The sequence below is a fragment of the Nothoprocta perdicaria genome, unplaced genomic scaffold, assembly GCF_003342845.1.
Source record: "Nothoprocta perdicaria isolate Ctin4 unplaced genomic scaffold, notPer1 scaffold_307, whole genome shotgun sequence".
Classification (NCBI taxonomy): domain Eukaryota; kingdom Metazoa; phylum Chordata; class Aves; order Tinamiformes; family Tinamidae; genus Nothoprocta; species Nothoprocta perdicaria.
Window position 1 is genome coordinate 472,213 of NW_020455541.1, and position 14,795 is coordinate 487,007.

The 14,795-nt window shown below is 39.8% G+C and overlaps 2 protein-coding genes across 2 annotated transcripts; both read left to right on the plus strand.

The window, feature by feature from the left end:
* Window positions 1–679: 679 nt before the first annotated feature.
* LOC112950088 (interleukin-8-like) lies at window positions 680–2,423 on the plus strand. Its single transcript, XM_026042557.1, has 3 exons — window positions 680–743; window positions 1,220–1,355; window positions 2,336–2,423. The coding sequence occupies exons 1-3, from the start codon at window positions 680–682 to the stop codon at window positions 2,421–2,423; spliced, it is 288 nt and encodes a 95-aa protein (XP_025898342.1).
* A 4,054-nt stretch (window positions 2,424–6,477) lies between these two features.
* On the plus strand, window positions 6,478–9,404 carry LOC112950070 (interleukin-8-like). Its single transcript, XM_026042539.1, has 4 exons — window positions 6,478–6,555; window positions 7,350–7,476; window positions 8,653–8,736; window positions 9,368–9,404. Exons 1-4 carry the CDS (start codon window positions 6,492–6,494, stop codon window positions 9,393–9,395), a joined length of 303 nt encoding a protein of 100 aa, XP_025898324.1. The 5' UTR covers window positions 6,478–6,491; the 3' UTR covers window positions 9,396–9,404.
* The last annotated feature ends 5,391 nt before the right edge of the window (window positions 9,405–14,795 follow it).

Genomic DNA, 14,795 nt, shown 5'->3' on the forward strand with positions numbered 1-14,795 from the left:
CAGGTAGTCCAAGGGAGATGTGATTATRCAGGGACTGGTTGCTCACTCTCTTGCCTGACACAAGAACCAGGAGCTATCAAATGAAGCTAGGCTCAGAGTGGTATCTAGCAGTTCTAGCATTCATCATTTCCACAAAATGGTGTTAGTTTACAGTTCTACTAGTTCTTGAAAAAAAAAAAAAGATAAAATACAAACAAAAGAAAGAAAACCAGCTTTGGTGTCACAGATCATCTGCATCCCATCTGAATTGTTAAATCATAAAGCATAACATGATAATAATAGAAAAAAACTATGAAGCTATAAAACAAAATAGCCACAATATCCAAGAAAATTAGTAATACATAAATCTATACATTCCATGAGGCTAACCACAGGGCAATATTCTGCATATCTTATGCTTTTATATTCAATGAATAATGAGTTCTCTGTTGTGAAGAGCAATTCGATGGTCATCTATGAAGAGGGGTTTACCCACTTGAGTGTGACTCATTTTGTGATAGCATCTTACATGCTCAGGAGTTTCCATTTGCATGGGCAATGCTCACGCAGGAAGCTACGCTGCTATATAAACACAGCAGGTCCCAGGGCACAACCATCACCCACCCTTGGGGCTACAGGAGCTCACCTGTCTGTGCGGCCAGAGCCAGGAGACGCGAGGGAGAAAAACATCTGCACCACCATGAAGGGCAAGGTCGTCGTAACTGTCCTCACTCTTCTCCTTATCTCCATGGCTGCAACAAAAGGTAACAAAGTCCTTCCTAAAACTTTCCTGATTAATTGCTAGCTTGAATGCTGACAGGGAGATACATTAAGATACATTCTTAGAAGTGCAGCAAATAATTTTTTGCCTCAGATATTAACCGAATCAGGGGTCTGATCCTGTTTTCAGGTGGAAGGATGTAAGTCCACAAATAATCTGATGTAGCAAGTATCAGACATAATAAAAACACAGTTCTAAAACTGCTGGCATTCAGAAATTGCATTTTTGAATCTCTCTAAACCACTAGCTGCTAATAACCAGATATGGTTATTAGGTAGTTTGAAAGAGTAAGTGAAGGTAGTCTTTTTCAAGCTCACATACTCCTAAAAATGAGATTAATTAATATTGATTAATGACTATTACTACTATAAGAAAAACATCATGCTGTGCTTCTTGTGCCAATACTGATGCAGCCAACATATCTACCCTTCATTTAAGTTTCCTATTCCCATTTTACAGGTATGGCCCTGGCTCGCTCGGGGATTGAACTTCGATGCCTGTGCATAGACACCCACTCTCGTTTCATCCATCCCAAGTTTATTCAAAATGTGAGACTCATCCAAAGYGGACCACACTGCCAGAATGTTGAAGTCATGTAAGTGCTTCTGCAAATTTCTCTCTGTTTTTTACCAAGGAGGAAATAGCTTTTGCATTAGAAGTGGTGTAGTTGTTATCTGAAAAACGTTACAAGCTAGTAGGGCTGGCTGCTCAGACCTCAAAACTGTAACAGCCATTCTCCTAGAAATGATTCTTTAACTCTTAAAGGGCATTTCGACATTGACAGAGCCCTGGAACAGGCTGCCCAGAGAGGCTGTGGAGTCTCCTTCTCTGGAGGTCTTCAAAACCCGCCTGGATGCCACCCTGTGCCATGAGCTCTAGATGTCCTTGCTTGAGCAGGGAAGTTGGACTAGATGATCTCTACAGGTCCCTTCCAAACTCAACCATTCTGTGATTTTTTGCCAGTCTCCACCCTTGTATTTTCAATATCCCATGTAACATGTCATCTTAAACCTTAAATTTTCTAAAATTCTGAATTTCATGAGCATAASGGAGGAGAATCAAATACATTGAGCCATACTGATGAAGTGAAAAAAATATCAACTTGAATGAACCAGGCAATCTAAAACCATAACCTGGCAATCATAACCAGACATTTCATAGAACCTGGCAATCATAAAACCAGTCACAATTCTTGAAGTCTTACCACATCAAAATGCCTCTGGAAGAGCCAGCACAACACATTTTCTTAGGGAAAATGGAAAGATTTACCCCTGATATAAAATCCATTATGAATACAAACAAAACTATATGAAGATTTGAGCAATTTAGAAAGCASCATAAATCCTGCAAGTGGTTTAATACATTCAAATGGACATGAGATACGAAACAATATATGGCACTATTTATTAGGCTCCAGCTTCAGCTGACACAAGTTAAAGTTAAAGAGAATATGTTAGTGTACACCTGCTATCCTGGCCTGAACTAATCAAAGCACAATGATGTTAAGAGCATGGGAGAATTGCCCAGGAATTCCCCATGTTGATCTTTTGCCTTCCTTTTTCCCCTCTGGTGCAGAGCGACTCTGAAAGATGGCAAAGAATTGTGTTTGGAACCCACTGCTCCGTGGGTGAAGCTGATCATCAAGGCAATTTTGGACAAGTGAGTCTTTTGCAATCAATAAGAACTTCTTACAGAAAAAAAATAGTACTGTGAAAGAGGCAGCAAACATGAACAACACAAATTGTTCGAAAATTCTGGCTCCTCGGGGTGGTTGCCATCCTTTTTGTTCACTCTTTCCCTTAAGTGGGGCACATGTTGTGACCACTTTGAGCTTTAACTATAGCATTAGGTTCAGTCTCTTATTGGGCCACATGGCACCTATAAATATTAGCTACATCTCTGGCAAGGCAGGAGCATACTGCATACTGCATACTGCAAACCTACAGCCCAGGTGCTCAGCTATCTGGAAATCCAGGCACTAACTGACTGGTTTTATCCTTTCTTTCAGTGGTTAAAACAGGAATAACTTTTTCTACTTATTTATATTTATATATTTTTATATATGATATATGTGTATATTTATTTACTTATATATATACAAAATTAATAGCATTTAGATGAGTGAGGGAGAAATCATGGCCAGCAGTAATTAGGTGAGGCAACAAACCACAGCAGCTCACTGAGTTATGGGCCTCTTGTGGAAAGYTGAGGATCAGCTTTCCACGAGATATGCAACAGCTTTTAAGGGGCTAGGATGCAGAAGCACAAGCCCTTAGCTGCTGATTTCCCCTGCTTGCAGGGAGTGATAGCAGCTCCATGGCCAAGTTTTAACTGTCTCTTTCCTTGCAGGGCAAATAACAACACTGAGACAGTGTCCTAAGGTGAAGAATGTAACTCCTTCATAAAGGCAAAATGGGAGTCATCGCAATCAGACTTCTGGCAATCGACCTGCCTCTATCATCTCCTACACTCACACTTTCAACAGCATCTGGACAGTGCACATTTACTTGAAAGCAGAACTTCAAGTCTTTATAAGAACTCTCATTGCTTGTGAGAGAAACCACTGAAACCTGAACAAGCAGACAGCAAAATGACTTAGGAAAAGAGAGAGGGAGGCTTTTGAAACAACTTCTGCTAAACCCAGCTGCATTAGTGCAGTGCCCCCTCAGCACAGGTTTTGCTAACCTTTGCTTGCTAATAGATTAGCAACAGGCAAGTGACTTGGTGAGGGAGAAGGGCTTCTCTCTGAGTGTGCACAGCCAGGCACACTGTGCCTGGGCCCTCATCATTTGGAGGGGGGCTACCAGAAGAACCAGAAGAATCGGAGCACCAAAATGCACAAGGCATTAGGTTTTGTGCCATCATTTTGAAGACATTATAAACTAATTTTGAGAAGGTTTGAATAACTATTTCAATGCCACACTTAAGTTTAAAAAAGCATAACTTAATTTATTTATTTAGATTCTATTTGATGGTTAGTAATGTTTCCAGATGTTATTTAATTTATACTCTTGCATAAGAATGTAGTTAGCTTTATTTATTTATTTATTTATTTAAAACATTGATACTAATGTGCCTAAGAAATGCTTGTTGCAATGTTTTATTTATTTATTGTATGTTAATATTTTCCTTATTTAAATAAAGAACTATATTTTTTTCTCCCTTTGTATTGCCTGAATGGATCTCAGCAGGACAAGTGCAACTCCTTGCTTCCCATGAACACAGATGATTTTCAATAGGCAAAAATGTAAAGGGAAGTAATTGACTTGCTTCCTCTTTTCCTGACATATTCAAAGCTTTCAGTGGTCTGGGTGATCGTTCTTGAGCTTTCACTAGTAATAACCTTAAGGGCCAATAAAATTTGCGAACTAATAAATAAATAATGGCTAGTCACAGAAATTTCCAGGCTATAACAGTGCTGGTGCTGAGGCAGAAAACTACCTGAGAATTTGGCACAAATGAGCTTTATCATTAACTTGAAATATTCGGACATATGTGACATTAGTATGGAATGTCTTCAAGCCTGACAGTCTTTAAGCATCCTCTCTAGCTCTGGTGGGGAGGGAGGGCTCCATGGGGGGAAATGCTAAGATACTGGGGTTGAGATTCTACAGCCATGTGTCTGTGACACAGTGATGCCTAGAAATAGTTGGGATGGAAACAGCAAACACTTGAGAAAAGGAGAATGTTGAGAGAACCTTCTGATACTTGTTTGTCTTCCAATAAGAAGCTCCTCCATACTCTGCACAAGCAGCTATGTTTGCCTGTGTTATCAGAAGATGAAGAGGGAGCCTCTGCTCTTGCTCGAGCAATCTTTCCTGCAACAGGAGAGCTCTGCCAGCCACATTCGAGTGCTGTGTGGATGCACACAGTAAGTGCATAGCCTTTTCCATCAGGAGCATCCCAGACATTACTGGGAGCTCATTCAGGGCCAAGGGCTCTTGTCATAAATGCTCCTGTCCCAAATGTCTGCAATGACTGAGCAACCAGGACCCCAGCCACGACATCTGCCTGCACGGTGACTGAGCCATGTCTCTTCTTTACTCCTTAGGCTTTCACTCAGCAGAGTGAAATGATTTAGAGATTGCCTAGAAATAATTAAATATTGTATTTCTATATTGTATGTACTCACAGGATACTTTTCTGATGAACATACTAACATTCCTTACACTTCCAAAAGCACTTTTCAGTGCTCGCAGACACCCAGCACAAACTAAGAGAAGCACTGCAACTTTTCTGACTTGGTGGATACCTTTATCAAACATGACTTTTTCAAGCAATCAGCTTTATCCACTCACACCAGCTTGTGGAGTACAGCTTAGTAGCCTAGAAGATCTTTTTTTTTTTTTTTTTTGTAATATGTTATATGTGAGCTCACAATGAATTTATGGTACTGCACTGGCTAACACCCCTGAATTAGTATTTATGTTACGGCAATAACTTCATCTTCAACTTTTTACTTTAACTTACACGGTTATCAGGTGATTCAGAGTCAGCAAAAAAGAGTTTTGCTTGGTCAAAATCCATTCCAATCCTAGGGAATTAACATATCCTAAGCAGCCTTGTCCTGGTCCCCAATTAGCAGAAACTAGAAGCTATCTATCCAGAAAAGAATATTATTTCCCTTGCACACCACATCAAGGCTCCTGTTTAGCAGGCCCCACCTTTTGAAAACAAAATCCCTTTCTTGATGGTTTGAGAAATTCAGAATAAGCAACAGCTTTTAGCAAAGGAGAATTTGATGCCAGGTGTCTTTTCCTGACACTACTGCTTTTGCACTGCAGAAAAGACAAGAGTTCCTTAGCGTCCCAACAGACAAACAACACATACTCTGTGAGTGGTTTCCTTATGGGAACCACTGAAGAGATATTTCACTTTTATCTGACATTTGTCTACTGTTTTAAACATCTATGACTATTCCAGTTGAATGTAGTCAGAAAGGAAAACAGCCCACATTTTGAGTTCTTAGTTTAATTGGGTGGTGTTGCAGTCTTGTTGTCACACTCATTCAGTTCTCTCCACAGCCAGAACAACTGAAATCTTCCCAAAGGCTTAAGCAACTTAGGAGACAGTCTCCAAGTTATTTAATACTCATCTTTTCTTGTTCARTGAGTGCAAAAGCTTTTCAAAGCAGTACAGAATGAAGTATCTAAATACTTTTGGCCAMATTGAATATTATAGTCCAAAGTCTGTCATCCAACAGTAAGAATTAATGAGTTAGTCCTTTATAAGACAACGGATAAGCTGCTCGATCAGAGGCATATCAAAATACAGTCCACAATCATTAATTTTCATAGGGTCTGAGTTTTTGCTTAAAATATGTGAAGAATTTGACAAAACGCGAAGAATTCAAGAAGAATTTCTATTGAATTCAAAGAGAAAATAAGTCTGTATTTTAGGTGTGGGGGATCCAGTTAATGTTCTATTAAATTCAGAGTGCAACATTAGCATTACTGGTTATAACTGTCATACACCACCAAACAGCATGTCAGGAATAATAATTCTAAAACATTTCAGAAAATACAAAGTGTTATCAAATGGGCTTCACAGGGACTTAGATTTGTTATGCAGTAGTTTCACATATTGGGCAACTTCTTTCTAGAGAAGAACCCGATGCACTGCAGGGTTCTTGCTTGGTGTTTCGGGTGGGAGGAGCACCCACGTTTGATATAAAGCGAGATGTGAAACAGGACCAGGGCAGAAGTGCCAGGAAGAAAGTCTGGGCACGAGAATGGAGCGCAAAATTGTCGCAGTCGCCTTTCTGCTTGCTCTCGTCTCAGTGGCTGTGTCGGAAGGTAAGAAAATGATTTCGGAAAGCTCTCATGACTCATGAGTATATAAAGTAATAAATTCAGGCAGACTCATRCTGTCTTAATGTCCATTTTCTTACAAGGGATCAGTGTTTTCAATAAACATTGTCATTCATAAGTAAAAGACAGTGTTTTTATTAACATGTGTTGGGATGCTGGAGCGATTTCCAGGGAGAAAGTCCAGCTCTGTCAGGAAAGTGATATTTAATGTACGCTTAGATCTAGACTATAAGCAATGCTTGACAGGATCTTTTTTCCTAAATGTGTCCATGTATCTCTTCCTTTCTGAATGACAACTTTTTCCTATTTGTACTTTAATTCCTGATATACATGCCAAGGAAAGTGCTTCCTTAAAGCAAAAATGCGGCAGTTTGGAGGAGAGAATAAACTATAACAGATGATCATGGTGCAAACTAATAAAAAATATGTGGACATAGATGATAATGTTAATCGAGACTTTCAAGTGATTTAATTTAGGAGCAGAATCTGGCCAGGCACAAGTGCACTATGAAAACATGTACACATTTTCACTTAAGCAAGTAATGCAAATTTGCTTTTAAAGGCACCTGCCTATCAGCAACTCAGAAAATTAGACTTCTGTTACTGTGCAGAATCAGCCTTTTTTTCCCGAAGGTCTTCAGAAAAACATACTGTCTAGCATTAGCGAAAACAGGATTGACAGAAAGTAATTTTTTTGTGTGTGTATAATAAGTTCAGAATAATGATATGGTCCATTTAAACATTCATAACTGCATTTCTTTCCACRGTGAGTGTCTCAGAAAACACAGGACTGAAAGACTCCAAATGCCAGTGTATATCAAATTTATCCCATTTCATCCGCCCCAAGTACATCAAGAGCATTCAACTAATTGAAAGTGGACCTCACTGCAATAATGTGGAAATCATGTGAGTACTTCTGCAAAATACCACTTTTCTTCCATCAGAAGACAATGGCTTTGCATTTCATGCCTTTGGCCCTTGGGTAGTTTGCAYGGAATGATATATTCCCTGTGGCACCTCAGTAGTTGCTAAATACAAAATGTGTGTTTTACCCAAAGAAATTACCTGAAGTCCTGCCTCCAGACACAGTTTTACAGGTCTCTCTGTGCTAATATCTTCATTATGACCAATGCCAGGGGACAGAATTGGCTGACTCGCACTAGAATGAACCCCAGTAACTTTCATTAACTTTGTCTACATGGCGTGAAGTTCTGAAACGCTGCAGGTTTTTCCTTATGTCAAAAATTCCAGACTGAGCATTTTCTTGAGAGCAATATGTTGGTGTGGGAATTAAACACAAACTGTAAAATCCATATGGTACCAAGTAAAAACACTGTAAGTTTGCATATATACGAAACCACAGCAGAAATACTCAGATTGCTTGAATGAGTGCACACACGTTAATGGAGGAAGGGGCATTTCAGGGCTTTTTTGGTTTGTTTCCACTAGGATTTCATAAGCAAACAGTACTTCTGTGGCCAAAAAAAACAATGCAAAACTGTGACTGTTGTCCATTTATATCTTACCAGTAGCCAGGAATTTCAGACAGGTTTGACAGAGAAAGAGGTCTCCAAGATAATRAAGTTTCTAAAAGATTTGCTAAACAATGGTCAGAAAGAGAAGAGAAACTTCATAAAATTTCCCCTAGATTCATCAGAAGAAGTTGCATAATAAGCAACTTTTAGCAATAATGCACATAATAAGTGCATTATTTTAGACAATTTACAATGAAGAAAAGAACTATAAATGGCCAAGTATAGAAAACAATCCACTTAACAGAATCACAGAATCATAAAATCACAGAATGGTTGAGATTGGAAGGGACCTTTGGAGATCATCTAGTCCAACTCCCTCATTTGTAGTTTGTAATCATACTAAAGCACACAGACTCCCATGAAACCATTTCCTCACTCAATGCCCGCAGAACTACTAGTTAGGATATAGAAAATAGCCGAAACAAACAACAGTAAAGGCCAGCTCCAGCATTTATTTTATTGCCAAATATCTAAGGTGTATTAAAAAAATGTTAGGAGAGTGGGAGGGATCCATTTACCTCAACCTGTGTTGTTTCTTTCTTTGCAGAGCTACTCTGAAGGGAGGCAGAGAAGTGTGCCTGGAACCCGCTGCTCCGTGGGTGCGGCTGATCACAAAGGCTATTCGGGAGAAGTAAGCTGTGTAGTCTTTATTTATGTAGAAGCTATTGAAAAAAGCCAACAGTGTAATCTGTTGGCAGGAAAAATGCTCACCCTCTGCTGCCATTAGTAATTCTTCCCATTAGCTCTCTCTTAATCAATATTGTTAAATGACTGAGAATCAACMATGGGATTAAAATCATTTCCTGGCTGTAATGGGGTCACAGTGTTAAGCCACCCAAAAGACCATATGTACCACACACACGCACAAACCTTTTAAGATGACAGCAAAATCTGGGAGTGTTTGACACTTCTAAAAACCAAGTTCTCCAAGMCTTGTTTTCCCTTTCCATATAATTTAGAGCTACAGTTGGCATTCCTCCATTAATTATCCTTCACTGCTATAAATGGTGAGAGTTGGATCTCAGCTGTCCCGTGGTTGGGCACACATATATGTACATTCTGATAGAGCAAAGCTGTAAACACAGGATTTCTGGGGCTCTTTACATATGTCAGTCRGATGATAAAGTAAAAACAGGTCTTCAATTTTCTTGCACAAGTGGACACACATTCCTAAGTGCTGATCTCCTTGTAGTTCCCAGTAAGGGCCACGGTTCTATCAGGAAGTTTCTTAACTGTTCACTTTGTACTTCTCCCCTTTACAGGAGCAACAAGACTGAGTCACCAGTCTAACAAAGGAAAAGGAAAAATATGCCCCGGAATTTTTCGTGGATCAAAAGAAAGAAAAACTTCCTGATGAAAATGCCAGAGAACGGATCCCCTCTTGCTACATTACTACCTTTGCTTTTTTTTCGAGATGATTGTTAAATCTATTTCCTTTGCTGTCTCTGTTTCCAAAACCCTATTCAAGATAAATGGAACAGTTCAAACTTAACTGATGTGTTAATTAGAGTTATAAAGATCATAATCAATGAGAAGAAATTATGTTATACTTAAATGGCCATGTTTAAATAGAAATATATACAATAATCAATCAACATAAATATATACTGAGATAGCTTTATTAAAAGGAAGCCTTCTTTCATGCACTTGTTACACTTGATTGAAGGTGACAAGAAGCTTGTGGATGTGGATGATCTGACGGGTATATTTGCACTGTTTTTCTGAAATCCTTTCACAACCCTCACCAAACACCTCTGAGACAACTACACAGCAGGACTAAGAAGGAAGTCTTACAATGGCTATGAAGCAGATTAACACATAAGAAATAGAGGGCAGGAAGAATAAAGTTTCAGTTTTCATGGTAAGGGGAAACCATGGAGCTCTACATTAACTGAAATCTGATGATACTAAGCAAAGGGCAGTAAGGACTAGGGTTGGCTATGAAGAAATGCAGAAGGGCTTTACAAGACTCATAGAGTGGGTAATAAAAAGCAGATGAAATTTACTGCAGAGGATTGCAGAAGGGATTCACATTGGGGAAAACAAATCATAGAAAATCCTAGATTTGCACAAAAATGAGGCCCTTTGAGCTGACTATTAGCACACATAAGAGAGATCTCAGGATTAAGCGAGTAATGAGACAGTGATTTCAGGCCAAGACRCAGCAGTCCAACACCCTCAAAACTTAAAACCAAAACAAAATACTCCTAATGGTGGGRGTTGTTAGGACATGAATAAAAAACAAATCACATAAGTTCATTATGACACTGTCACCTGCGTGATTCACCACATCAGGAGCACCGTGTGAGCTGGGAAAGCCTTAGAGAAGAGCAACCACGATGTCCCCATGCACGGAGCAGCTCAYGCAGGAAGCAGCTAGGCACCCCCACAACTCTTCCTTTTGCAAGTGGGATGCTGGGGAGGTGAGTGGGCAGCATGGGGTGAATTCACACCCATTTCTCCAAGAAAGAACCATGTTTCAGAAAACTGCAGTGATCCTTCAACAGTCACTTCAGGCAGATGGAGTAAYGTAGTCTACAAGACTGAAGTTGGTGTTATCTATTTTCTGTGTCCACAAAGATGATTTTGACAGTATATCTTTAAAATAACCTTTTAAGAGGAGATTTAAATGTCTGTGAGACTTTCACTGACACGGAAAACACCAATTAAAATGTGCTTGACTGAAGGAAACCAAGAGTGTTTAGAAGTGACTTTAGCTAGACTTAATGTGATGCACTTGCAGTACGGCTGCAAGCAAATAAGCATTGACTCTTTACTACTGTCAGAAAACTGGCAACCACCCTACCTCCCGTGAGCTGTTTTGTTATGTCTCATCGGCAGTTCCTAAGTCACTGTCAGCCTCGGGGCAAGCGAATGACTATAAAATAATGACTTCCAGAAGTAAGCTGCTAAAATTAGCGATACTAAATTTAAAGTGTTATTACTGAAGTGATACTTAATGTGCTGGAGTTCCTCTATATAGAATGGAAGATACAACGTGCTCAGGTTAGTTCTATCTGATGCTATAATAAATTGATTTTTTACTGTTTTGCAAAATGAGATAGCTAGCATGGCAGCTTACTTATTGATCGTGGAAAATGTTAATGCTCCCAAGACGGTTTCAGTAGACTACAGATTGCTTTAATCCTTATATTTCCACAGACTTTACTGTTAAATTCTTTCCAAATTAAAGATGGTGTTAAACATGTTTTCTCTTAAATATTTGTTACAGCTAGTTTATCCCGTGCAATTTAATTCTAGTTGCTTATCACAGAAAGTTCTAGAGTGAAGATTCTACCTGCAATCACCAGATCTGAGCTGTGTGATTACAGCAATGGAGGACCAGGCAAAATATCATGACTGGAGGATAYCTATTGGCTAGGCAGAATATGAAATTACAGAAAAATATTTACGAAACTCTCATGACGTTGTAGTTCTTAGTAGGGACTGACCTTCTCTGGAAACCCTACTAGAGTAATTCAGAATTCGGATCTGACTTGGTATGCAGACACACTGATTGCTGCTTCTTGCTGACTCTCATCCCGTAAGATCTGATGTACAGTAAGATTTCATCCATCCAGGATGAAATCTATTGAGCCTCAATGGATTAGTAATTTTATATATAACAGCTCCTATGCAAACTAGACCTCCTTTATAATACTACCCTATATTTTTCCCAGGATTTTTTGCATTTCTCTCCCAGGCAGGCAGCAACTCTGCATCCCTGCGCAAACCCTGTTTAAAAAACAGATGTGCTACACAGAGCTGTTTGCAGAGAGAAGCCATCTGCTCCTGTTACTCTCCACTCCCTGTTACATATTTAAGATGGGTCACTTCAAGGTGCAGATGCTCTCCATGAAAATACGGAGCGTGTCTCCAGAGACCGTTCCCAGGGAGCACCACCTGGTTTAGGCAGCGCCTGAGCAGCGCGGAGGTTTCCAAGCCCAGCACACCGCCCCTCGGCCACTGCTTGCAGCGCGTTTGGCCTCAAGGGACCTGCCGCGCACCCACTGCTGGGAAGAATTCAAGCTAACTTCTGAAGGGCCACTTTGACTTTAAGCCAGTTTAAGCAAACAGTAAGAAAAAATTCAATCGTATTTTGAGAGCCAGACATAAACACATGCCATGTTTCAGCTACAAACCACTTCAATTTAATGAGAAGTTGCCAAGCTAAACTTTTTAAATTTTATCATGTGCTCCCTCCCACCATTTYTCTTATCTTATTCCCACTCTCTGCTGGATGGGAAGAATATGCTCCCTGCCAAACACGAGAATATGCAATTAAAGGTATGAATGCAGCTTTCATAAGGCAGTCCAGACTGCTACAAAATCCTTAGTGTGACTCCAAATGTCTGACAAGATCAGGCCTATCCAAGATATTTGTAAAAGTAAGTATCTGTTAATTTTCGTAACTATTAATATTAACATACTGTGGACTTAATAATATTGACAGATCCGTAATATTTTAAGTGACTTTGCATATCAAGTTGGATCAAATAAAACATTGAATTCAGTCCACAACATTTTCCTATGTTTAACTGAAAGCCACAACAAAGAACGACTGCTTTCAGGCAGAGCTGAAATAGTTATCATATAAAATTATATAGTCAGTCATATAACTATACATTTATCATACTCTGTTTATAAATGCATACATTCAAAGGCAAATAAAATTAGAAGCAGCTCTATTCTGTGATTCCAGAGGGATTTAGGAAAGTCCAGCACTTGCAGAACTCTGACTAAGGGTACATAAGCACCTATATTTAGGCACTTCATATTTGAAAAAAACCCAGACTGGCTCTAGTGCTTGCTCTATTATTTTGTTACCACTTCCTCACACAGGAAGTCAAAAGACAGACAGACAGGGGCACGCTGCTCTCTACCTATTGCCTCATCACAGACTTCCACCAAGGACTCAGATCGGAACAGGAGCAGCAACTTTCCCATTCCACCAGGATTTGGCCCTTCCCCACTCTCATGATAGTCTTGATCACCAGAGACACGTTCCTCACTGTGTCACTTGTTTCTCTGGTCAYTCCTGCTACCTGAAAAGACTCTGAATGATCGCAGCCAAGATCACAAATGATTCCCGTTGACTTTTCTGTTAATTAGACGAAGCAATGAGTCATGAAAAGGAAGAAAGACTTCCATTGTGTAGCACGGAAATCACATCCTCTCCTTGCCTTAAAACACAGACCAGGGAAGTATTTACTTCCCTTTTTCCAGCAGTCTTTCAGTAGCTGGATTATTGCATAACTTTTGTTTTGCTGGTTGCACAGAATTTCTTTAACAAGGGAAGCGTGGAAGCTCTCTGCTCGCGGCAGTATCAGCTCAGTCACTGACGTTACCCTACAGAAGGAGCAGCAATTCCATCTGCCTCAGTCATCTGTATGGCTGACGGGAAAATGCAGGCTGCCAAGATCAGCTAATGTATCTGCAGTTCCCACAGGCAGGGGCTGGGATGAGAAATTGGCTAAGGAGAGTGTGTTGAAGGGATGCAGGGTGAACTTGGGCGAAGCTCCTTCGCTCCCAGCATGGGAGTTTCGGAGTGCCTGCCCTTCGGGCTTACGCTCAATCATTTTACGCTGCTACCATTTTGATTACGTTTCATACACGTTTGTCCAATCAAACTGTGTCATACTGTGGGTAAAAAAGTGTAGATGAAGGAGAAACAATGTCTCAGAAGACATATGGGATATTTATTTCAATACAAAAATAGAAGTTTCTTAAAGTGATACTTACTCTTAGCTCGAGGGCAGGCTTAGTCATGTAGGTGGAGTGTGCACTTGGCTTCACTTTTGACCCTGGGGATTTCTGCAGTTCTGTTACTGCCACGTTCAGGAAGCAGCTTAGCCTAGGGCTAAGCAGAGTAAGGAGTCACTGATTTTACTTGGGGATTTGCAGGGGATTTTTCCTTTTTTGCCTTGGATATTAATGCCATGTCAGCACACAGCAAAATTAGAAAATAAAGTTGCAAATATTGGAAAAAGAAAAGTGGGATCTCTAATCAAATTTTCATTACTTTATCTGTGTTTGTGCTCTGCCTCAATATAGACAGAGAGAGAGAGATCTTAAAATAACGAACATTCAAAGTAAGCTAACTGAAAGTTCAACATCTGCCATTTGACACCAGTGAAATCACACTGCAAAATTGAATAACTTAAATTGTAACCGTCAATATCTGGTAAAATCCTCTCCTTTTTCTTGCCTTCAAGAATTAAAAGTACCTTTCAGTAATGTTCTGCATGACATATCTAAAGACAAACACCATTTCAAGTCATAACCAGTATCTTTTGGTCACTCTTAACACTGAATAACTGGCAGGAGAAACAAACATGATAATGTCTTTTCTCTTGGAGCAGCGGATACAGTGGTGGGAGACAGGAATTTTCACCACCTAGTCTTTTTCACCAGGTAAACTCATGACAGAGGGTGCAGACTAAATTATAATATTTTTAAGCTAAAGATGCTGTTTGCAACCTCCTCAGAGTTCAAGAGAGCATGTCTATAAACCCCCAGACAATAGAAACATGGAGCTTTGAAATTGGAGATGCCAAGCAGCAAAGCTGGGCATGGTCAAAAGGCAAGACATTTGGCAGTGCTGAAAAGCAGGACCTCTCTTACAAGCAACCATTCCACCTGGGTTAAAACCCAAATGGTTCTTTAGGTAAAAGATCGGCATTTGATCCC